Below are 26,692 nucleotides of genomic sequence, written 5' to 3' on the forward strand. Positions count from 1 at the left end.
TAGCATTTTAATTTCCATTTCCAGTAAAAAAAAACATTGGGTAAAATGCTGCAACCACCTCCAAAAATGCTGAACAATCAAATTCTGTCACATGATACCTCGATTTTGGACTACAATGACTAACAACTGCAGTCATGGTTGTTAAGTCAAGGATTACCTGTATTGTGGGGAAAAAGATGTTCTTCTTATACATTTTTGGAGTGGGCTAACAAGATGTACAACCAAAATCCGGTAACAACTATCTGCCTTAGGTAAGCAGCTGTTTCATCTTCCCACAAAGTGGTTTTAGGAACAGGCATTACAAAATTTTGCCTTAAACAAATAAGACCAGTTGCACTAAACAAATTAAACAAATGAGAGCCAACTTTGTCTAGTGGTTAAGGCATCAAGCTAAAAAGTGGGAGACTATGAGTTATAGTCCCACCTTAGCTATGAAAGCCAGCTGGATGACTCTGGGCCAATCACCAGAAGAGGATAAGTTCTAGTCCCGCCTTAGGCATGAAAGCCAGCTGGGTGACTTTGAGCCAATCACCAGGAGACTGTGAGTTCTAGTCCTGCCTTAGACATGAAAGTCACATGGGTGACTTTGGACCAATCACCAGAAGAGGGTAACTCCCTAGTCCCGCTTTAGGCATGAAAGCTATCTGGATGACTTTGGGCCAATCATGGTGAGATGTTGAGTTATAGTCCCAAGTTAGCCATGAAAGTCAGCTGGGTTGCCTTGAGCCAGCCTACCTCACAGGATTGTGGCTGTGGATAAAATACGAGACGGAAGATGTGTTCAATATATTCACTACATCAAATTATTTGTAAAAACAATAAAGACGGGATACAAATAAATAAATAGAAGGGGAACTGGCAGTTTTATTATCTTTATATCTTTCTTTGATGCTTTCCTCTTACAAATTTACATGCTTGCTCTTTGGAAACTCAACAAAGTCCTAAATCTCTCTTGGTGCCTGCCGCTTCTTCTACCTCATCTGGCTTTAATTTGGGCTTTTGGCTTTTTAAAGCTGCCATGATGCAAAGCAATATAACAGCTTTCAACAACGTATTTATTTCTAGGAATATAACTTACTTTTTCATTAAAGGTTCTGAACAGAAACATAACACAAGGGAATGGCAGAAGCCTAGGAGAGGTTGGAATGGGGATAGGATAGGATAGGGTAGGGTAGGGTAGGATACGATAGGATAGAACAGAACAGGAGAGGAGAGGAGAGGAGAGGAGAGGAGAGGAGAGGAGAGGAGAGGAGAGGAGAGGAGAGGAGAGGAGAGGAGAATAGGATAGGATAGGATAGGATAGGATAGGATAGGATAGGATAGGATAGGATAGGATAGGATAGGATAGGATAGGACAGGACAGGACAGGACAGGACAGGACAGAACAGAACAGAAGAGGAGAGGAGAGGAGAGGAGAGGAGAGGAAAGGAGAAGAGGAGAGGAATAGGATAGGATAGGATAGGATAGGACAGGACAGGATAGGATAGAAAAGAACAGCTTTGCTAGAACAAAGGGACCAACTTCATTATTATTGTTGTTGTTGCTGTTACTACTACTACTATTACTGTTACCTCCAAGGACCTTCCAACTCTGTTATTCTGTTATTTAGTATTCTGTATTCCAGTATTTAAAATGTCAACTCTCAAATTTTTCTTTTTCGTACATGAAAAAATGCAAGCGCATTTTTTTTAACGTAGGGAAGAGAGATTAAAAATTAATGATGAATGTAAACAACGCTGCATAATTGCCACTTTAGCTGCTAAAAGCAGATGTTATTCTGCTCTAGCAAAGCTGTTAATATTCACCACTAAGATTCATTAGTGCATGCATATAAAATCATCCAGCTACTACCTGCATGACGATTGATATAGCAGTTGAAGAATGCTACAGTGTCCCTGATTGTCTGAAATATTTTTTATTTCTTTTGGTGTTTTATGACATTTGAGTGTTGTTGTGAGCCACCCAGAGTTGTGTTGTGTAAGAAGAGCATCCGTATAAATATTTTTAAATAAATATTGGCTGGCAAGTGGAAATGAAAGGAGGCCTCCCTACTCTCTGAGTTAAGTTCATCCTCCAATGATTTCTGGTGATCGCCACTTGCGTCAAATATTGGTTCTTCTAGTTTTAATCAGTATGTTATTTATTTATTTATTTATTTTATTTTATTTCCATTTATATCCCGCCCTTCTCCGAAGACTCAGGGCGGCTTACAAGCTTAGCAGTAGCCTTCATTCTATGTATATGCCTGCTTATTAGGGCTTTCACACACACCCCCAAGCGGCATTATTACAAAGTCAGCTTAATTGCCCCCAACAATCTGGGTGTTAAATATATATCCGAAATTGTGTTTAGAAGTAAAAAAAAAACTAAAAGAAAACCATAACTATTTCTAAGATTTAGGAGTATATCTATCAGTGGTGGCGAACCTATGACATACGTGCCAGTGATGGCACTCTGTGCGCATGCACACCGTTGCCCTAGCCCCGCCTCCCCCCTGCAGCCCCCTCACCAGCAGCCCCCCTGGAGAGCCACCCCTGGGTGCGGCCCACGCAGAGCAGCAGGACATGGCAGCTGGGCAGCAGGGACAAGACTCTGACCTCGCACCCCATCACGTGCAGCTGCTGCTTTGGGGCACAGGCAGAGGGTGTAGCCGCTATGACACTGCAGGGCCGCCTGGGAAAACTGCTGCGGCAGGCCATGGAGGCAGTAGGAGGCCCTGTGGGGCGGGCAGCAGAGCGGGTGGGCACTCGGTGTCTAAAAGGTTTGCCATCCCTGATACACACACACACACACACACACACACACACACACACAGTATGTATATATACACTTAAAAGGTTTTATGGCTCAGTGGGTTAGGACGCCGAGCTTGTCAATCAGATGGTCGGCAATTTGGCGGGTCAAATACCGAGTGCCGCGTAACAGAGTGAGTGCCTGTTACTCGTCCCAGCTTCTGCCAACCTAGCAGTTCGAAAGCACGTAAAAATGCAAGTAGAAAAATAGGGACCACTCCGGTGGGAAGGTAACAACGTTCCGAGCGCCTTTGGCGTCTAGTCATGCCGGCCACATGACCACGGAGACGTCCTCGGACAAGCGCTGGCTCTTCGGCTTTGAAACGGAGATGAGCACCGGTCCCTAGAGTTGGAAACGACTAGCACGCATGTGCGGGGGAACCTTTACCTTTACCTATATATATATATACACACACACATATATATACACAACATACACAAACACACACAGTATGTGTGTGTGTATATACACACACATACACACACACACACACACAGAGTATGTATATATACACTTAAAAGGTAGGTCATGAACATTTCAATAATTTCTAGGAATATAAACAAAAGGATGTAAATCGAAAAAAATTGCATTTTAAAAAAATGTTTAAAGTTACTTTCTTTAGTCTGGTTCATCTCTTGTCAAAATATTGTAATAATAACCCATATTTTCCCACTCCATTATATTTTGAAATTCTTCCTAATCCTCATCGTTCAAAACAACTTATTTCAAGTGTATTTATTATTTTTTTAACATATAGTAAATAATTATATAGAGAAATAAAGCTTACCTTGCCCAGAATTATATATTGCTTTTACAGATTTTTTCACTTTTTGTAGTGCAGTTCTGTCCTGATCTAAGGCCTAGAAGGAAAAAGGAAATGGAGTGAAAGAAAGTCAAATCAGGGAAAAAAGAACTTCTGCTTCAATTTGTGTATTTCATTGCAAAACAAGCAGTGCAGAATAGTTTTGCCAGCTGTAAAGTGTTGTTTAAGCACCATTATCGGTCTCTGAGAGACATTCATGAACCATTTCCTTCAATCCAACTACAAATGTTAGCCTGTAGAAAAAGCTAAGAGTGAAGCTCAAAGTGACAACAGTGATTAATGATGGGACGTAGGACCACTCCTCAAAGTTCTGGCTGTGGCAGTAACCCCTGTGGTCACATGAACCAAATTTGGGCACTTGGCTCACACTTATGACTGTTTGCAGTATCCCGTGCTTGCACTTATGACTGTTTGCAGCATCGCGTGCTGATGTGATCGCCATTTGTAACCTTCCTGCGAGCTTCCAACAAGAAAAAACAATGGGGAAGCCAGCAGGAAAGATTTCAGGTCACTCCAGTGAATTCTCACACATACCCCGCGGGGGGGGGGGCTTTCTTCACTTGCACCATACCCTGTTTTCCCTCTTTGATCACAGTCCCTGTCCCCTCCTTCCCCCTTCATTGACAGGTAACATGCTCTCCTTCTTCCCTTCGTTCTCACTCCCCCCTTCGCTCGCACGCACTGCACCCTCCTTCCCCTCTTTGCTTGTGAACCCTGCACACTCCTTCTCAGAATAACAAGAGTTGGATGGGATCTTGGAGGTCTTCTAGTGCCAGAATGGGACAACTCACCACAGCTCACTCACTGCAGCCAATTCGCTGTGGGAAAACTGAGCCGCAGGCCAATTCAAAAATTTCATTTCATTATTTAAAATATTTTTTAAAAAAATTATTCTAACTTTTGATGTTCCCATTTCATTTTGTCTCTCCTTTTCAATCCTTTCTTAAGATTCTACTTTACCATTTCTTCGACATGAAGTAACCTTTGTCCCGTGGCAAGTTGTCCTGCGGCGAGTTGGCTGTGATGAACTGTCCCGTGGTGAGTTGGTCACGATTTGACTGTAGCGAGTTGTCCTAGACCCTCTAATGCAGGGGTCCACAATCCCTGGCCATGGTCTACTATCAGGCCATGACCTATTCACAACCGGGCCATGTGAGCAGTGGGCTGACACATATACACATATGTGTGGAGCTCATCTTGAGCAAGTTGAGCTGTGTGTGCAAGTTGAGCTGCACGTGTGCATGCACTGGCCTGACGCTTGGATGGCCTGGTTCCCCTCTCCCCCTTGCCATGCTGCAAAGGTTGGGGACCACTGTTCTAGTGCAACACCACCCTGAGTCCTTCGGGAGAAGGGTGGTATAGAAATCAAATTATTAAATTAAATTATTAACCCACTACTCAAGCAGGAAACTGTATACACGTATTCTGGAGAGACAGAAATTTCCTGAGGATGGGCTCCAGCACAAGTCAGAAAATTCAGAAGACTAAATCTCTAGTTCCAGTGACTGACCCAGATCGGATCCTGCAACATTATCCTGGGACACATACATTTGCCTTCATTCGTGAAACCCTGTACCAGGGGTAGGCAACCTTGGCTCTTTTATGAGTCATGGACTTCAACTCCCAGAATTCCTGAGCCACCATGGCTCAGCTTGGAAACCTCTCCCTTTCCTCTCAGCGTGGCTGGCTCAGGAATTCTGGGAGTTGAAATCCACAAGTCATAAAAGAGCCAAGGTTGCCTACCCCTGCCCTATACCATTTCAGACAACTGGTTATCCAATCTCTTCTGAAAAACTTCCATTCTGATGATGTTACCTAGTTTGGGTAATGAAACGTCTGCAAGAAAACAACCCAGCTTAGACAGCAGCAAGCACCCCCTCATTTCAACCCTGAGCTACAAATAGTCTTCTTTAGTCACTTGCATACACATGGCTATATTATGTATTTCTATCCATGAATAGATGGGTATGTATTTCTATCCAGGCAAATAGATGGGGAAGAAATGGAGGTAGTGACCGATTTTATTTTCCTGGGCTCCAAGATCACCACAGACGGGGACTGCAGCCAAGAAATTAAAAGACGCTTGCTCCTCGGGAGGAAAGCCATGGGAAATCTAGACAGCACACTAAAAAGCAGAGACATCACCCTGCCAACAAAAGTGCGTATAGTCAAGGCTATGGTCTTCCCAGTTGCAATGTATGCCAGTGAAAGTTGGACCATAAGAAAGGCTGAGCGCTAAAGAATTGAGGCCTTTGAACTATGGTGCTGGAGAAGACTCCTGCGAGTCCCTTGGACTGCAAGGCGATCAAACCTTGGGGGAGGGCCTTCTCTGTGGGAGCGCCAGCCCTGTGGAACCAGCTCCCCCATGAGCTTCGGATGGCCCAAGATCTCCGGTCCTTTCGCCGCGGCCTCAAAACACTCCTTTTCCACCTGGCTGACCTGGACTGACAGGGATTTTAATTATGTTTTTAATTTTTAACTCTAACTTATTTATTTTAATTTTAATTTTAATTTATTGTACAGAGGCCTTTAATTTTAATTTTTATCTTAACTTCTGTGTTTATTATATGTTACTGTTGTTAGCCGCCCTGAGTCCTTCGGGAGATAGGGCGGCATATAAGTCCCAATAATAAATAATAAATAAGTAAACCAGTCAGTCCTAGAGGAGATCAACCCTGACTGATCTCTAGAAGGCCAGATCCTGAAGCTAAAACTCAAATACTTTGGCCACCTAATGAGAAGGAAGGACTCACTGGAGAAGAGCCTAATGTTGGGAAAGATTGAGGGCAAGAGAAGAAGGGTACGACAGAGAATGAGGTGGCTGGATGGAGTCCCTGAAGCAGCAGGCGTGAGCTTAAATGGACTCCAGAAGATGGTAGAGGACAGGAAGGCCTGGAGGAACGTTGTCCATAGGTTCGCGATGGGTCGGACACGACTTCGCAACTAACAACAACAACAATCCACAAATAAATGTTGTTTTCGTTACTTCTGTTTGTTTTGTTTTCTTTTTAAAATTTCCAGATAGTATATTTTTCAGTTTGTTTTTGTATTCAGTTAATAAAAGCCAAAGTAACAATATTAAAAGACACTCTGTATAAAAAAGCCCATCATGCTGAACACTGACAATTAAGATGGAGATTTCATTTTTTTTCAAGTGCACTAAATTATTAATATCATGTTAATTAGGTGAACAATTATATGAAAAAGAAAGCCTTCTAAAGGGAAGGTATTCCTTTGAAATGTATTTCATAACTGCTTAAAAGAGAGAATATACAGCTTTGTAAAAGAACACATTGAATTAATTATCAATATACTAAAGAATAAGCTTCACTTCTCTGAAAGATTATTCAGCTTAATTAGTTTTACAACTGAAATACAGCATCTGGTATTCTGCTATATACACTGATAAGAAAGATAGGTCTTTCACTGCGAGGACCTCAAATAATCCAGCTTTGATCAGCAATTTGCAAATGTTACCACATCTTGTTATCCAAGATAAAGAATACTTTCAGTATATTCTCCCATAAGTAAAATTAGAGACTCTTGATTAATTAATTTACAGGTTAAAATATTTGAGCTACAATTACAATTATTGAGCTATAAAAGGTAAAGGTTCCCCCGCACGTGTGTGCTAGTCGTTTCCGACTCTAGGGGCCGGTGCTCATCTCCGTTTCAAAGCCGAAGAGCCAGCGCTTGTCCGAGGACATCTCCGTGGTCATGTGGCCGGCATGACTAGACGCCAAAGGCGCACAGAACGCTGTTACCTTCCCAACGTAGTGGTCCCTATTTTTCTACTTGCATTTTTACGTGCTTTCGAACTGCTAGGTTGGCAGAAGCTGGGACGAGTAACAGGCGCTCACTCTGTTACGCGGCACTTGGGATTCGACCCGCCAAACTGCCGATCTTCTGATCGACAAGCTCAGCGTCCTAACCCACTGAGCCACCGCGTCCCTTTTATTGAGCTATACTCAGTCACTATAAAATAAGTTAACCAAGTTCAATAATTTGGTTTAACAACTATTTTTCAGTGATATATTGACCCAGGAAATCTAGAACAAAATAGACATAATGAATGCTACAAAACGTATTTTGCAAAGTCATCTTTCCACAGTCCAGTTACTTTATTTATTTTTTTAATTAAGAATGCTAAGGAAGAACCTTTCTAGTCAGGTTTACAAATGAGATTAACATTAGGTTTCAGTAAAAATAATGAAGGAGGCAAGATTTTGAAATCCTGTGATTTCAATATTGAATCACAACATAGTTTCCAGATGACTGTACAGGTTGACTTACAACCACAATTGAGACCAATATTTATGTTGCTAAGTGAGACAGTTAAGTGAATTTTGCCACATTTGATGACCTTTCTTGCTACAGTTGTTAAGTGAATAACTGCAGCTGATAAGCTAGTAACATGGTTGTTAAATGAATCTGGCTTCCCCATTGACTTTACTTATTAGAAGGTCACAAAAATGATCACATAACCCCAGGACAGTGCAACCGTCATAAATATGAGTCAGTTGCCAAGCGTCTGACTTTTGATCACATGACCATGGGGCTACTGCAATGGTCATAAGTGTGAAAAAGCATCATAAGTCACTTTTTTCAATGCTGTTGTAACTTTGAATAGTCGCTAAATGAATTGCTGTAAGTCGAGGATTACCTGTCGTTCAAAATATATGGAAGTAATCAAGATAGCCAAAGCTAGGTGAACCAAGAATAAATTCAATTTTAATTTGAAATTAATAATTTCTAATATTTTGTTAGTTGAGTTTTTGTTAGTATTTGATAGCAGCATTAACATCTCAAGGTAAAGTTAAAATAAAATCTTAGAAGTCCATATTATTGTCTCTCTCCCAACTCCCAAATATCCTACATGTCATCATGTTGTCTCTTGGTGCTTTACCTTGACCGAACACTCTGCAACAGGGGTCTTCAAACTTGGCCCTTTTATGACTTGTACAACACCCTTTAACTGAATTTTTCTACATTTCAAAGTATCCTTTACCATTGACTTTCATTGACTTGCTGTTCAAAACTAATTGGTAATTTTCTCTCTAGAACAACTCTCTCTACTCTAACCTATGTTGAATTCTTTCTCACTGATTACAGAAACAAATATAAATTAGAGTTACAAGTTCAAGAGAGTGATGGGAACAACAAATAGAAATCATTTCTTCTTTCTAACTTGTGGCTAAGATTATTCATTTCAGTCAGACAAATTCAAAATAGATTATTATGTAGTTCTGAACTAGTAGTGTAGTTAATGTGTAATTAATTCTCTTCTATGGGTATCAACACAAAATTTTCTTGCATCCCTGTAAATCACTCTGCATTTCTTGCTGCCAAAATTGTGTAATCTTCCAAAAATAATCCGAGTAACATGTCACTGCTTCCAAAGAACAAGTTACAAGTATTAAAAATAAGCACAAAATCAAAAATCGTGTTGCAAAATTATATACAGCACAGACGCAAAAGTAAACCCTCCTTCAGAGTCATTATGATTGGCTTTAGGATTTTTCAAAGTATGGAACTGCAACCTAAACAAAACCATGTGGTTCAATCTAAGGCAGGGGTCCCCAACCCCCGGTCCATGGACCGGTACTGGGCCACAGCATGCTAGCAACCAGTCCGCACAGATAAGCAAGGCCCCATCCGTGGGATGCAGGCAGCACACAAAACCATGCACTCTCCAATCTGTGGAAAAGCCTTTCTCCACGGAACCGCTCCCTGGTGCCCAAAAGGTTGGGGACCTCTGATCTAAGGAACACTTTGCATGGACATGTATGGAGTTTTCTGCTTATCCAAGCTTCTTCAATGTGAACAATGTGATCCTTCAGATTTCACCAATGTTCTGTTCAACATTGCTGGCTGGGGAATTCTGGGTGTTTAAGTCCACTCATCTTAAAATGGCTGAGGTTGAGAAATACTGCTCTAGGCAGAACAGGGGCTGTAGGAGAACTGAGAGCATGAGAGTTCAAGTAGAAATATGTTTTATTACGTTCTGAATTCAACAGTTCCTGCTCAGATGTATTTACTTCATAAAAGATTAATTTGCATTCCTAAAAATGGAAGCATAAGCATAAACATTCACAATAAGATAAGACCTCTCTTTTCTTCATGCAGTGAGAATTATCTACTGTATCAGAATTGCCCAGAAAGAATTTTAGACCAGGCATGCCAAACTCGCGAACACGTGACATCGTGCAATGTATCGCAACTTTTCCCCCATTGCTGGCAATGGGGTGGGCGCAGTTTCGGCATGATGCATCCAGCCTGCGGGCCGACAGTTTGATATGCCTAATTTAGACAAACAGGAATATAATCCTTGACTGAACTCTATGAGGGAATTTTCTACATATATATATGGAATAGAATAGAATAGAATAGAATAGAATAGAATAGAATAGAATAGAATAGAATAGAATAGAATAGAATAGAATAGAATAGAATAGAATAGAATAGAATAGAATAGTACTTTGGAGGTCATCTAGTCCAACTCCCTACTCAGGCAGGAAACCCTATACTATTTCAGACAAATGGTTATCCAATCTCTTCTTAAAAACTTCCAGTGTTGGAGCATCTAACTGTCAGGAAATTTCTTCTTAGTTCTAAGTTCTCTCCTTGATTAGTTTCTGGATTTCTTAAGCTACACATTGGCCACCAAAGAAAGACTATACAAGTAGTCCTCAACTTACAACCACAATTGAGCCCAAAATTTCTGTTGCTAAGTGAGACATTTGTTAAGTGAGTTTTGCCCCATTTTACGATCATTCTTGCCACAATTATTAAGTGAATCCCTGCAGTTAAGTTAGTAATATGATTGTTAAGTGATTCTGGATTCCCTGTTGACTTTGCTTGTCAGAAGGTTGCAAAAGGGGATCACATGACTCCAGGCGACTTCAACCATCATAAATATGAATCAGTTGCCAAGCCTCTGAATTTTGATCACGTGACCATGCTGATGCTGCAATGGTCATAAATGGTCATAAAGTTTTTTCCAGTGCATTATACAGTAGCTTTAGTAACCAAACTGTTGTAAGTTGAGGATACGTGTACTTGATATCTTTTCATAGTTACATGATAAGCATTTTCTTCCACTAAATCACAGAAAACAGTCACCACAGAATAATTAATTCAAAAATATACTTATTAAAAGTCATATAAATTTAAAGCCAGTTGGTACAGTTTGGAAAAAAATATCTATGTAACACTAAGTGAACGACATAAGGTAGCTAAGCAGCAAATTGTTCGTCCTACAGGTGCTTGTTGAGAAAAGTCTCCATTAGACTGTAATTATCTAACAAGCTATTCATTAGGAGTAAAATGGATTAAAACTCCTCCAAGATTTCCTGAAATTGAGTAAAGACTTACCACAAAAGATGAGGGGATGACTCATTCCAATTTTCTGTACCACTATTTACATTAACTAGTCAAAAATCAGAAAGAATCCCAACGCACCTTTTAAAGTCACCAAATATTATTAAAAGGCACAATATTTTGTGAGCTGCAGTTTGCTTGGAAAGGCAAATAATTAATAATATCTGCTACTTTGAAAAGATGCCACCAAACAGCTTCAGATGTTTTGCTGCCATGTAGTAAGTAGCGTGGCTCTCCTCCTACATTCATTCAGGTAGTTCTCGAATTACAATCAGTTGCTTAGTGGGCATTTGAATTTCTGATGGACCAACTTTGGGCCTACTTAAAATGAGATTTGAAGTTCCAACAGCTTCCCCCCCCAAGTCACATGACTGCACTTCAGATGATTGGCAACTGGGCCATATTTGCAGCTGTTTGCAGCATCCTGTGGTCACATGACTGCATTTTGCAATAGTTTTGGTGAAAATCAGCATTTACTCCCGGTTTTCAGCAAAACTGATTCATAGTGCATCACTGGCTCACTTAACAATTGCAGCGTTTGCTTAACGGCCACCACAAAAGAAGGACGTAAAATCAGGTCGACTGTGTTTTATAACCGGCATAAGTTATGGCCATAATCGGCAGACTCCATTACGATCAAAATTCTAGGACTACCTGTAATTAGTTAGTATCAGCAATTAATTGTCCTGGTTTACAAATGCCCCTGCTCCAGCTAGTACAGTTAGTCCTTGACTGACAACCACAGTTCAGCCTAAGCTTTCTGTAGTTAAGTGAGACAGATATTAAGCGAATTTTGCTCCACTTTATCACCTTTTTTTGCCAACTAACTAACTGAAGTTAAGTTAGTAACACAGTTGCTAAATGAACCTGGCTTCCCCATTGACTTTGCTTGTTGGAAAGTTGCAAAAAGGGATTACATAATACCGGGTGTTAGGGTGACATGATAGCAGTCTTCCAATATCTCAGGGGCTGCCCCAAAGAAGAGGGAGTCAAGCTATTCTCCAAAGCGCCCAAAGGCAGGACAAGAAGCAACGGATGGAATCTAACCAAAGAGAGAAGCAACCTAGAACTAAGGAGAAATTTCCTGACAGTCAGAACAATTAATCAGTGGAACAACCTACCTGCAGAATTTGTAAATGTTCTGGATTGGACAACTATTTGTCTGAAATGATATGGGGTCTCCTACTAGAACAGGGGTTGGAGTGGAAAACCTCCAAGGTTCCTTCCAACTCTGTTATTCTATTCTATTCTGTTCTGTTCTGTTCTGTTCTGTTCTGGTCAGTCTAGTCTAGTCTATTATAATTCTATTCTATTCTGTTCTGTTCTGCTCTGCTCTGCTCTGCTCTGCTCTGCTCTGCTCTGCTCTGCTCTGCTCTGCTCTGCTCTGCTCTACTCTACTCTACTCTACTCTACTCCACTCCACTCCACTCCACTCCACTCCACTCCACTCCTCCTCTATTCATCTGGGACAATACAACCATCATAAATACGAACCAGTTCTCAAGTGTCCAAGTTTTGATCATGTGGCCATGGCAATGCTGCAACGGTAGTAAGTCACTTTTTTCAGTGCCGTTGTAACTTTGAATGGTCACTAAATGAATCGTTGTAAGCCGAGGGATACCTGCACGGAAACTACTTTTAGTTGCGCACATACATGATGCTGTATAACATTTCAGTGACTAATAACAGGAAGTTCTACAGTAGAATTTCTCCATTTCTTCCAGTTCATATAGAAAAAAAAACCCAGGACTGAACATTCTTTTCCTAATACATAAATATGCAATCAGAAATGCTGTAAAATTGTTTGTGATTCATAAAGAAGTTGCAAGATCAACATTTCTTAGCATCAAAGGAAAAAAATTGCACACATGTCACTCGCATACTCAACTACAAAAGTATGCATGTGTGTCACTGCTCAGTTCTGGAAACACTGGTTGCAAAGTCATTCCTATTACTTGAAATGCCAATAACAGTTTGAACTCCAAGTCAGGTGAAAAGAGAACAACTGAAGCAGAAAAAGACTTGAGAGTAAAGATAATGGTTGACTGATTACATCCAATCTCAGAGTTGCCCTATTACTTCATTAGTTGTGCTGTTATAATCATATCTAAGGCCCCTTCTTTAAAACAATCATTGTTTTTTAATCATCTGTGGCAATAGCATGATCACAAACCAAACCTACTTAGCTCTGATAAGGCTCAAACAGTAACTGCTATTTTCTTTAAAAAGGCAGCAAATCTGAGCAGCGACGTTGGCACAACATGTTTAAACAGACCAGATAAATACCTAGCTAAGCTTGATTAAGTTGGATTAAGGTTTTTTTTAATGGTATAACAGAGAGTGAATAGAGAAAAATCAGCAACTTGTGTAGTTCGCAAATCGGTAAAAAATATTCATTCAAATCCAGCAAATTGCACAATTCATGTACAGAGCAGGACCCCAAATAATGTCACCTAACCCACGTTAAATGATTGCATTGAATGCAATTTTAGTAGCTTTACAGAGGTACTAAACATGCCAACTGGAAATGAAAGAATAATTCACCTATATTCCCTGCTTCCAACAGGCCTCTATTTAAATTGATTAAAAGAGATACGTATTTATGCCCAAAGTATGGCTTATAGAACAAAAGATAAACTAATGAGTGGTATAATTCTAAAAGATGTTAAATTAAAGATGTAATAGCTCTCAAAGGTATTTGAAAACCCCAACCTACTTTCCTAATTGCCCAACACCTCACTCTTTCCTTAATCACTGGTAACCATAGAAAACAGTACAGTAATTAAGATTTCCCCAAAAGTAGAAAGCTTTTTGTAAACCACATAAAACCAGTGTTCTGGCACAATATGAAGATATTTTGGGCAGAGATAATAGAATAACAGTTAGAAGTGACCTTGGAGGTTTTCTAATCCAATTCCCTGCTCAAGCAGGATACCCTATACCAGGGGTGGGCAACCTCGGCTCTTTTATGACTCGTGGACTTCAACTCCCAGAATTCCTGAGCCAGCATGGCTCAGCTTGGAAACCTCCCTCTTTCCCCTCAGCATGGCTGACTCAGGAATTCTGGGAGTTGAAGTCCATGAGTCATAAAAGAGCCGAGGTTGCCCACCCCTGCCCTATACCCTTTCAGACAAATAGCTGTCCTTTTTTTTTTCTTAAAAATTTCCACTGATGGAGCATTCACCACTTCTGGAGGCAGGTTGTTCCACTGGTTAATTGTTCTGACTGTCAGGAAATTTCTCCTTAGTTCTAGATTGCTTCTCTCCTTGACTAGTTTCCATCCGTTGCTTCTTGTCCTGCTTTCAGGTGCTTTGGAGAATAGCTTGACTCCCTCTTCTTTGTGGTAGCCCCTGAGATATTGGAACATTGCTATCATGTTGTAGTCCCTTAGTCCTTACACTCATACTATCTGTTTAGTTGACCTCTAAAATGTGGGGTCTTTTTCAAGACTGTTTATGAACTTGGAGAATTGTCTGCAATGTTTTGTATCCATCATAATGCTATTTTAAAAAAAACAAACTCCATTCTTTTATAATACCTAAAACATTAATCACACTCAAGAACAATTTCTTTTGCCATTTCCATACTAATATTAGGTAGGCAGATTTCTGCTCAGCTAAGGAGACCTGCTCACTGCTCTTCGCCCTGCTGGTGTGCAAGTGCGTGCACACAGACAGAGACACGCAAACACACAAACAGGTCCTTTCCCTAATCTTCCAATTTGGTCCAAAGAGCCCCCCAACTACTTGAGACGCATCTGGATGATACATGGCTAAAGAAAACATTCTGTTGGCAGATTCTGTACTGTTAGCAGATGGGAATCTCTGGAAATTGCTTATGTTCGTTTATATCTATGCGTAGCAATAAGTTTAGTTTGAAAGAAAAACTACAGCAGATAAAAATGGAAAAACATAGAAAGCACAAGTTAAACAGCATAACAACGAAGTGTGAGAGAGCAGTAACCGTTATCTAAAACCATTGGTTTTGACACTGAAAAACCTGACTTACAAAATGGCCAAATTTGCTGGTTTTCATGTCTAAGGTGGGACTAGAACTCACAGTCACCTGGTGATTGGCACAAGGTCACCTGATTGGTTTTCATGCCTAAAGTGGGACTAGAACTCACAGTCTCCTAGTGATTGGCATAAGGTCACCTGATTGGTTTTCATGCCTAAAGTGGGACTAGAACTCACAATCTCCTGGTGATTAGCCAAAGTCACCCAGTTGGCTTTCATGCCTAAGGCAGGAGTAGAACTCAGTTTCCTAATTTCCAGGCCAGCACCTTCACCACTACACCAAACATGTTCTCAATTTTCTGTTTTGATAGTTCGCAAAAATATACAACCTACATTGTGTAAAAATGTACCTTACAACAGAAATTTCATACACAAACTAAATCATAATAATAGCAATCCCTACCTGAAAGATATAGCAAAACCACATTTCCTGTAAGGATTTATTTTAAAATGCTGCCTTCACTGATAACATAATTAGTCAGAGGCAAAAGAATTGTAGCTTATGGATTAATGCTGTAAGATATGGAAGGAACAGGTTGAAATATGGAATACCTCAAAAGTCTGTTTCTTTTGTTCTTCTATTTTTGAAGATCAACATGAGCAACGTTCTTCCACCTACCTTAAAATACACATTTGTCAGCTACTTAAAAATACACATTACTCCTGTCTGCAATGTTCAGATTGCAGGAATATGACCAGCTTGTTCAGGCTAAGGATTTTTATTTTTTTTTAATATTAAGGCTGGACATATTTTTTTTTAAAAAAATACCATCTGCCAATAACCAAAGTGAACATGCAGAGCAACATTTCTCAATCTTGACAACTTTAAGATGTGTGGACTTTAACACCCAGAATTCCTGAGCCAGCATGGCTGACTCTGGAATTCTGGGACCTGACGTCCATTATGTCTAAAAATTGGGAGTTGAAGTCCACACAACTGGCCAAGTTTGAGAAACACTGATCTAAGGAATCATCAACATCAAGAGAGAGAAATCTACAATCTTAAATCTATAGATGTTTAGAGGTATAAATCTGAAGTCTGTTCAATGGATCCTTTGAGTTCAATTGTATCTTGCCAATACAAGCCTGATTTAATATACATTTGTGATAGGAGGTTTTTAAAATTAATTTAAACACCACTTTCATCATCCATCCAAAAATAATAACAAGACTCTTCCAAATGATATAAGGAGCATCTTTTTCCTTCCTTCTCAGTAAAGTCACCACTGAATACAATCTTAAGTGATATTTTTCTAAGCTCTAAATATAAGAGTTTACTTTTAAAGGAATAAATACAGTCTTAACAGTAATTTTAAATTTGGCAAGATAAAAGGTATTAAAATATATTAAAGCACTTCCTTAAAGTAAACTTCCTCATAAGGTCATTTCTCAATTACGTACATGTAATGAGCACCCACATGTACGTATATTATGTATAAGCTACTGACATTGCTAATTTGATCTAGAAATACCTGAGATGTAGCATATTATTTTGTTCATCCAGAGAAACACAAGAAGCAGCATAAATCAACTTTTCTTATGTCCCAATGTGCTAGGGAAGTGATGTACAAAATTCCATAGCAATGGTATCCAGAGGTAGTTCTTAAAACCCGTCGCTTAGCAACCATTCAAAGTTATGATAGACCCTCCCCAATCTACTTTCCACCTAGATTCAAAGTTATGACAGCTGTCCCGCTTTCCCCCCCCCAGTCATGTTAACTGCACTGGGTTGCATTTAAATCTGTTTGCAGTGTCCTGCAGTCACATGACCATATTTTACAACTATTTTGCCAAGAACCAGCATTTACTTCTGATTTTTGGCAAAAACCACCCCAAGAGGATCAATTGGTCCACTTAACAAATTGGGTCAGTCACGTGGTTTACCCGATTGACAACCGTCACATGAATTATGACTGAAATAGGCCGGCTCCATTATACTCATAATTCAGGGACTACCTGTATTTCAGAAAAGGTTACAATCTTAATCAAGATAAATTAAAGGAACAATTAATTTTTTAACCCACATTAAAATAAACCAACACAAATTCAATATGTAATATAAATACCAAATAACAACATAGACAATGTCATTCACCTTCTTTATAATCCTAAACTTGTTTGTGCAGTAGCTTGAATAAGAAATGAAGTTAGGGATGGTAACGCATCAGCGTATGCTATATAGTATACAAACACTGTATACCTCATGGATACTGTGAAATAATGATTGCCTAGTCCAGGGGTCAGCAACCTGAAACAGTGAAAGAGCCACTCGGAACCGGTTCCCTCACAAAAGGAAAAACTGGGAGCCGCAAAAAATGTTTGCATATGCGCATACATGCGCGCATGTGCAGAACAGGGTTTGACTGAAGAATGGAGCCAAGGTGAGATATGCACCTACCCTGCATATTTGAATTGATTGGTTGAACTTTTTTAGTCCCACTTTTTTTTTTGGACTGCATATGGCAGACAACTGGGAGCCACAGGAGACAGCTGAAAGAGTCGCATGCGGCTCTGGAGCCGCGGGTTGCAGACCTGTGGCCTAGTTGAGTAATGAAACAACTCTCATTTCCTGTTTCAGCCTAGCCCGAGGGGGGGGGGGAGAGAGAGAGAGAGAGAGAGAGAGAGAGAGAGAGAGAGAGAGAGAGAGAGAGAGAGAGAGAGAGAGAGAGACTCTGTGGCCTAGGGGTTAAAACAACTGCTTAAGATGCAGTCGGCCCAGGTTTGAATCTCAGAAGGGTATGGCTGACTGATGAGAACAAATAAGTTTGAAATGATCATATCAGTCTCCCTTTATTCTTTGTTAGCAAGCCAAAAAATTAACACAAATATGAGCTGCCACTGCTGTGGCTACTGCCTGTAGATGGCCTTGGGCTAGGCTGAAACAAGAAATAAGATTTGTACTGTGTCTGGGACTAAGCAAATGTATTCTGAATGCTTAACAAACATTTAAAACACACACACACGTATGTATGTGTATGTGTATGTGTATGTACATGTATATTCGTAGATTTTCACAGGTACAGGTATGTAGGTCTTGGCATATTCAGGTCTTTTCCCGTGTAAGATTGAGAGTGTCTTGGCTTGGCGACGTTTCGGCAAGGTCCCACTCGTCATCTTCAGGCTGGTGTCTTCGGCTTCGTGCTTATTTATAGAGAGACAGCAGCTCCGATCACACTTTGCTCGCACAAGCACGAAGCCGAAGACACCAGCCTGAAGATGATGAGTGGGACCTTGCCGAAACGTCGCCAAGACACTCTCAATCTTACACAGGAAAAGACCCGAATACGCCAAGACCTATATATATATATATATATATATATATATATATATATATATATATATATATATATATATATATATATCAAACATATATCAATATATCAAACAAATAATAACACCAATATATAATATCATAATCTAAAAAAAATGGCAACATTTTTTGAAAAGTACAGTATTTGAACACCATCAAAAAGATCCATTTCATGGGCTTTTAAAAGAGGTGGCGTTTTCCATCACTTGAAACAAATTTCTGTATGTTCAATTGTCAGTTTACTCTTTCTAAAATTTTAAACATTCACCATGGATTTTAAAACAAAGGACTCTGACTCAGATTCTGGGTTAGCCATGCCACTATGACGGAGGAAGAATCTGTTTGGCAGAAATTGAGATGGCAATTGTAAACCAAAAACTTCAATATCTAGCAGGGTTTTTCCAAAAAAAACCACACTACATATTTTACAATGTAATTACAGTCCTTCATAACAATAGTAATTAACTTATTTTTCAAGTTAGATTGAAAGAATTTGCCAGGGTATAAATTTTTAAAGACCTCTTGAAAAAAGGGTCTCATACCATTCTAGTGGTGAAAAAGAGGGTTTTTGTGAAAGATGCGGTTTAGCAGCTTATCCATCTGTCTGTCCCTCATCCTTTCCCCAACAAGCTCAGGATGCGATCGTTTTCATATCATTACAGTTTGCCCTGGCTTAGCCAAAACAGACTGTCTTTTGTGGAAAACAGAAGCAATCTCCTTTTTGGTAGCTTTGGTATGAAAAGGGTGTTCATCATACTCTTATGTCTTACAGCAATTGCTTTAGAATTTCAATCTAAGTGGGAATGCAAAAGATATATACCAACAGAAGAGAATAGCTGTAGCTCAGGGTTGAACTGAGGGTCCTTGGTGCTCTCTGAGCTTGGATGTTTTCTTGCAGACGTTTCATGACCCAACTAGGTAACATCATCAGTGCTAGAAGGGAATGGTGTTTGCGGAGGAGGAGGAGGAGGAGGAGGAGAACAATGACTGTGGGGTCCTTGGTGCTCTCTGAGCTTGGATGTTTTCTTGCAGACGTTTCATGACCCAACGAGGTAACATCATCAGTGCTTGAGTGCACTGAAGATGCACTGAATCTTCTGAAGTCCACTGAAGATGTTGCCTGTCTACAAGAAAACAATCAAGCTCAGAGAGCACCAAGGATCCCACAAAAGATATCCTAACCCAAACAAAGTTTTCTCAATATCTTTTCAGTAATTATAATGCTGCTCCTGATTCAATGCCGAAGTACCATGGCACTGACTTATTCCAATCCTAAATCAATCTCCAAAATATCTCAGATGGAATGGAATGGAAGAATAGAATAGAATAGAATAGAATAGAATAGAATAGAATAGAATAGAATAGAATAGAATAGAATAGAATAGAATAGAATAGAAAATATGGAATGGAATGGTTGTAGAGTGGAGTGGAGTGGAGTGGAGTGGAGTGGAATGGAATGGAATGGAATGGAATAGAATAGAATAGAATAGAATAGAATAGAATAGAATAGAATAGAATAGAATAGAATAGAATAGAATAGAATAGAATAGAATGGAATGGAATAGAATGGAATAGAATGGGACCTTGGAGGTCATCTAGTCCAACTCCCTGCTCAGGCAGGAAACTCCATATCGTTTCATACAAATCTTTGTCCAGTCTCTTCTTAAAAACTTCCAGTGTTGGAGCATTCACAGCTTCTGGAGGCAGGTTGTTCCACTGGTTAATTGTTCTAACTTTCAGAAAATTTCTCTTTAGTTCTAGATTGCTTCTCTCCTGGATTAGTTTCCATCCATTGCTTCTTGTCCTGCCCTCAGGTGTTTTGGAGCTTGACTAGTGCCAGACAGTCTGAAACTAAAATCCATAGATCTGAAGGACAGTAAAGTCAGAGCCAGTCACCTACATTTTCCCTATTCCTTCTATTTGACTCAGCCCAATTTTGAACAAATTCACTGGAAAACAGACACAGCAGAGTGGCCTTACTAAGAACTCCCGCTTAAGCCATTCACTTCTAGAAAATCATCATGACGCTTTTTTTTTTGTAGAGCAAATTACAGGAGGGTTCTGGTGTTCATTTAAAAAAATTCCAAAAGCCAGACTCAAAAGGAGAAGGAAATTCCAGTTGTGTAGAGGAAAAAAACAAAGTAATTCTCAAAAAAGGTCATCCGGGGTTTGAAGGATAAGAAGACAAAAAGTATTTTGCTAGTGGCTATCTACTCAGATTGGAAATTCATGTCCAAGCAGCTTCTGGGACTTAATTATAACTATAATGTGACTTAGCAATCGTCCCCCACATCCATTTGTTGCCCTTATTATGAATCATTCTGGGTTTTTTTTTTTAAAAAAAAACAACTACAGATATGCTGGCCTAGTTACACTGAGTTTTATTTTGCAGCAAATTGCTTTCTGTCCTAACAATAACTGGATGTTCTGCTTAAACATTCATTGGGCATTAACATCAATATTTTTCTTTCAGCATTTGAGCACAAGCAGTAGGATAAGATAAAACCCTATCACAGACCACATAGCAAAACCTGCAAAGTGGAGAAAAGTTTCAAGGTATTCATATGCTACCATCTTTTTCGGTCTCTCTGTCTCTCTGTCTCTCTGTCTCTGTCTCTCTCTCTCTCTCTCTCTCTCTCTGTGTGTGTGTGTGTGTGTGTGTGTGTGTGTGTGTACAGGACATTTTCGAGTTACAACAGTTCTTTTAATGACTGTTTGGTGTGACAATGGCACTGAAAAAAGTGACTTATGATTTTTTCCAACCTCCTGATAAGCAAAGTCAATGGGGATATAATAATAATAATAATAATAATAATAATAATAATAATAATAATAATAATAATAATAAGAAGAAGAAGAAGAAGAAGAAGAAGAAGAAGAAGAAGAAGAAGAAGAAGAAGAAGAAGAAGAAGAAGAAGAAGAAGTTGGAAGGGACCTTGGAGGTCATTTAGTCCACCCCCTGCTAAGGCAGGAAACCCTATACCATTTAAGACAAATGGCTGTCCAGTCTCTTCTTAAAAACTTCCAGTGTTGGAGCATTCACCGCTTCTGGAGGCAGGTTGTTCCACTGGTTGGTTAATTAATTAATTAATTAATTAATTAATTAAACAAACATGTAACTAACTTAACAACTGTGGCAAGGAAGGTTGTAAACTGGGGCAAAACAGACTTAAAATTTTTCGGCTCAATTATGCTCGAATGTTGAGGACTGTGTGCATGTGTGTGTGTGTGTGTGTGTGTGTGCATGCATATTGTTAGTGTCTTAAATCCTCATGGGCAGGGAAGCATGTTGTGTTCACGTAATGCTATTATGCTTTTCCTCTTGTACATCTACATTTTGAAGAAAAAAAAATAAACGTCAAACAAATCCTCAAAACACAGCTATGGTTTTAGAATCAAGGGTTATATTCATTCATATATATATTATTCCGACGCGATCTGAAAACGCATTTATTTGAACAAGCCGGCTTGGCCTGATGGGGGGTGGGTTGGGTTTTTTATTGTTCTTAATATTTGCATTTATTGTTTTTTACCTTGGGCATTGTGTTTAATTCCTTTTAACTTTTGTATTTTTTGTATTTTATACATTTGCCCTGTTCACCGCCCTGAGTCCTTCGGGAGAAGGGTGGTATATAAATAAAATTATTATTATTATTATTATTATTATTATTATTATTATTATTATTATTATTATTATTATTATTATTATTATTATTATTATTATTTATGTATATATTCCTTGATAAGATTAAATATGCGAATCCCAGGCATATTAAAATTACCAAACTAAGCAAACACTGGGATGAAATAAAAAGATCTTTTAGCAATAAAAACTGTTTAACTTTTTCTTATTATATATATATAATCTGGGAGAAGAAGAAGGAAGCTGAAGCCACCAGCCTGAGGATGACGGATGGGATTTTGTCGAAACGTTGCTCTTACGCCTGCAATTCTACGTGGGAAAAAACCCGAATGACCAAAGATCCACATATATATATCTAAGGCAGGGGTGTCAAACTCAATTTCATTGAGGGCTGCATCAGTATTGTGGTTGCCCTCAGGGGGCCGGGTGGGTGTGGCCTGGGTGGGCGTGGCCTACTGGGTGGGTGTGGCTAGAATGCGTATGGCCTACTGGGTGGGCGTGGCCTGCTCTACATCGTTCGCATCAAGGGTGCCTATGGGGGCCTGGGCAGGAGTGGGACGGATCTGAGGGTCTCTGGCAGAAGGAGGGTCTCTGGGCCAGGGCCAAGGCAGTGGGGGCCGTTCCCTCACTGTTTCCAGGATGGCTTCATGGGCCGCATGAAACCACTTCGCGGGCCGGATCTGGCTTTGTGTTTGACATGTCTGATCTAAGCATTATGATCCCATTTTTGGCTGTCCATGCAAAGTGTTCCTCAGATCAGAGGTACCCAGGGACCAGTTCCGTGGTTCCACGGACCAGAGTGTGCCTGCATCCACGGATGGGGCTATGCTTGTTTGCGTGACCTTGTTTCTGGCATGCCGCAACCCGGTACTGGTCCACGGACCAGGGGTTGGGGACCCCTGGTTTAGGACTGAAGTCTTTGATCTTCTCTGAGCTTAGCTCTTTTCTGGAAGATTTTTCATTACCCAACTAGATCTTCAGTGCTGATAGGGACTGGCTTTTGCTTCCAGATTATATACAATAGGTTGCCCTGTCAGTGTTGGTGTTGGTGTGACTATGGTTTTCTTCTTGGTAGTTCCTTGATTAGGGTGTGATTTTCCTAATTGATTAAAAAAGGTAAAAAGTTTCCACTATCCAGTCGTGTCTGATGCTAGGGTGCGATACTCATCACTGCTTCTTGGCCGAGGGAGGCAGCGTTTTTCCGAAGACACTTCCATGGCCATGTGGCCAACATGACTGTACGCCGAAGCACACAGAATCCTGTTACCTTCCCACCGAAGTGGTACCTATTTATCTACTCGCATTTGCATGCTTTTGAGCTGCTAGGTGTGCAGGAGCTGCAGCAAGGGACAGGAGCTCATCTCATTGTACGACGCTCAAGTCTCGAACCCGGGCTGTCAACTTCCCAGCTGACAAGTTCAGAATCTTTAACCGTTGAGCCATCACGCCCCTCCTAATTTTTTAGGGTATTAATTATTTGAAAATAATCCCATGAGCACAGAAGTCTGGAAAAATCAACCCACTGCTCCTGCAAGTCTCAAGCCGAATAACTTGTTATAGGCTATCTTTGCTTTATAGCAGATAATACTTCCTGCCATTTCTACAACTGTAGGATAAAGGTACTAATTACAACAGCAAGCTGCAATAATCGTATCTGCCAATATCCTCGTGCAAAATCCATGTGGAATTTCAATTCAGCTTGTATTGTATTATTCCACTGCTATGGAATCTGAAGACTAAAATTTGTAGCGAGCGTGTCTAGTGATTAAAGGCACATGCGTGCACCACAGACCTCTAAGTGCAAAATTTCAGAGCGAGTCTCAACCAAATATAGTCACAAAAACCAATGTGCATAAATATTGAGCAATGTATAGCATTTGCTGTTGGATTCTGTTTCCTAAAGCCATTACCGCCTGCAGCTGTACGCTTTAAACATTCAAACTTCACTAGCTTAAGAGACCATTTCCATTCAGCACACTAAAAGGACTGTGCTAATGTGCCTGCAAAAATAATAAATTGCACTGAAGCACTCCAACGATGAGGCATTAACTACTGTTGAATATCCAGAAAGAACAGGATGGTTCATGGTATTTATCTGATAACATATGCACTGTTCACTGCCTAAAAACAGCAGCACCAACAACCAGACTGCAACTGCACCAATTATACTATGGTGCATGCATGTCGACACACCTCAGAATAATGAATAATGAATCAAGACATAAAAATATTTGTTTTATATTATACCAACAGTAGGTTTTCAACTTCCACAACATCCTGTTTCCTCTCTCTTTTGTCACAAATTGCAGAAAGCAAAAAAGGAAAACTACAGAGCAGGACTCTTATGGTCAACCGAACGGAGCACGTAATTGAAATTTAATTGTATGGGAAACTTTCTCTTTTGCAAGCTTCTGACAAGCAAAGTCAATGGGGAAGCCAGAGTCGCTTCACAACCGTCTTGTTAACTTCACAACTGCAGCGGTTCACTTAACAACTGTGGCAAGAAAGGCCATAAAATTGAGCAAAACTCACTTAACTGTCTCACTTAGCAACACATTTTTGGGGGGGGGCTCAATTGTGGTGATAAGTCAAGGACTACCTGTATTTTACCATTACTTTTAGATCCCTTTGGAATACCACATAGTACCCAAAACTGCTAAAAAAATAAATTACTGTCTTTATATCTTATATGTAGACTTTCCAGAGACATCTGTTTAGACATTTTATGAAACAGGATACTGTCTTAAATGGGCACTTGATCGCATTCAGCAGGACTCCCACAAATTATATTTACACTATAATCAGCTATAATATAATCAGCTACAATATAATCAAATATATTGCATACATATATAGATATACACATGCACATAGTCAAACTGCATAATGATAATTGCCAGGAATGAATATAGAGTCAAACAAATATGACATTATTCTGTTTTGACAATTTGAATGCTGCGAGTTTTGAGTTTCTGCAAGGAGAGATTCTTTTTTTTATTTTATTTTTCTTTCCAACCCAATGGAATGTGAAAAAGAGTGTAAGTAAAAGGATTTGTCTCCACTGGTAGCATAACTCTCCCAAATAACTGAACAGAATGGGATCAAATTTGATGGGGTGGGGTGGGGGGTAGAAGTCAACAAAAGAAAGGTCAGACTGGAAAAATAAGCTAGATCAGGATAGAGCAGTGTTTCCCAACCTTAGGAACTTGAAGATGCGTGGACTTCAACTCCCAGAATTCCCCAGCCAGCATAGCTGGGAGTTGAAGTCCACGCATCTTCAAGTTCCTAAGGTTGGGAAACGCTGGGATAGAGACTGCAAAGGGTTTTTTTTAAAAAAAAAAAAACTCCCCGTGTATTCCGACGAGAGGAACAGCAAGGCAGAGGCTCAGAATATTTGTGTCTGCTCCATACATCCTTCCTGGTCACATGACCCAGAGCTAAGTTAGTAAAGCGAATGGAAAGCATTTCAAATGCCAAACTCCGTATGTCTGCAATAGCACTAGCAATTAGACTTATATACCAATTCATAGCGTTTTTACAGCTCTCTCTAAGCAGTTTACAACAGCCAGCATATTCTCGCCAACAATCTGGGTCCTCATTTTATCGACCTCAGAAGGATAGAAGACTGAGTCAACCCTGGGCCGGTCAAGATCAAACTGCTGGCGGTCGGCAGAGTTAGCCTGCCATATGCATTCTAACCACTGCGCCATCACAGCTGTAACTATCAATTACAACTGCTGGGTCTTCTGGATTTTGCTGTTGTTCAGTCACTAAATCGTGTCCAACTTTTGCTATCCCATGGACCACAGCATGCCAGTTCCCCTATCCTCCACCATCTCCCAGAGTTTGTCCAAATTCATGTTCTTTGTGCCAATGACACCATCTAACCATCTCCTCCTCTGCCGTCCCCTTCTCTTTTTGCCTTCAATCTTTCACAACACCAGGATCTTCTCCAATGATACCTCTTGTAGGAAACCTGTGATATTTCCACCGCTGGTATCTCAATAAAAGAGAGCTTGGGACTTCGGTCTGGGCCCTCATCCCGAGAACGCTCAGAGAGACGTGTCCTCATTTATTGGCAAGTTCATGAGGAGCCCGCCGGGTGCGAAAAACCCGCAACCTCTCTTCTCATTTAGTGGCCAAAGCATTTGAGCTTCAGTCTCTGTCCTTCCAAAGAACAGTCAGGGTTGATTTCCTTGGCTGGTCTGATCTCATTGCTTCAAAAGATTCTTAAGAGCCTTCTCCAACACCACAATTCAAAAGCAGTCTTCTGGATACCCCTTCTCAATAAGCTGAAACTGGTCATATTATTCATGCAGCCATCCTCCATCTGTTTTATATAGCTACCCATCAGTTGATGGGTGGAAAATCTATCCCAGGTTTTAGGCTGGCTGGGGAATTCTGGAAGCTGAAATCCACCCACCATAAAGTCTCCAACTTTGAAAACTTCAAACTTGGCCCTTTTATGACTTGTGGACTTCAACTCCCAGAATTCCTCAGCCAGGCACGCTGGCTGAGGAATTCTGGGAATTGAAGTCCACAAGTCATAAAAGGGCCAAGTTTGAAGAACCCTGGTCTACACAATGGATTACTGTCTTTGGGAATAAACTCTTATCTGCCAAAGTCCCGCAGAGGCTTCAGAGAAGATAACTGGCTCCAAATACACTTAACAGGCAAAAAAAGATAGCCATTTTGGATCCAGTTTCATTCAAAATGTCAGCTTTCTT

General features: G+C 40.1%; 1 protein-coding gene across 3 annotated transcripts in view; it reads right to left on the minus strand.

Annotated features, from left to right (window-relative positions):
* The window catches only part of ASAP1 (ArfGAP with SH3 domain, ankyrin repeat and PH domain 1), a 106,614-nt gene that overhangs the window by 75,752 nt on the left and 4,170 nt on the right, over nt 1-26,692 (minus strand). For all 3 annotated transcript variants that reach the window (XM_083360051.1, XM_083360050.1, XM_083360049.1), the window contains exon 3: nt 3,581-3,653. In XM_083360051.1, coding sequence (XP_083216177.1) covers nt 3,581-3,653 — 73 coding nt within the window. The remainder of the gene's footprint in view (nt 1-3,580; nt 3,654-26,692) is intronic.

Source organism: Vipera ursinii (assembly GCF_947247035.1).
Source record: "Vipera ursinii genome assembly, chromosome: 3".
In the NCBI taxonomy this organism is placed as follows: Eukaryota; Metazoa; Chordata; class Lepidosauria; order Squamata; family Viperidae; genus Vipera; species Vipera ursinii.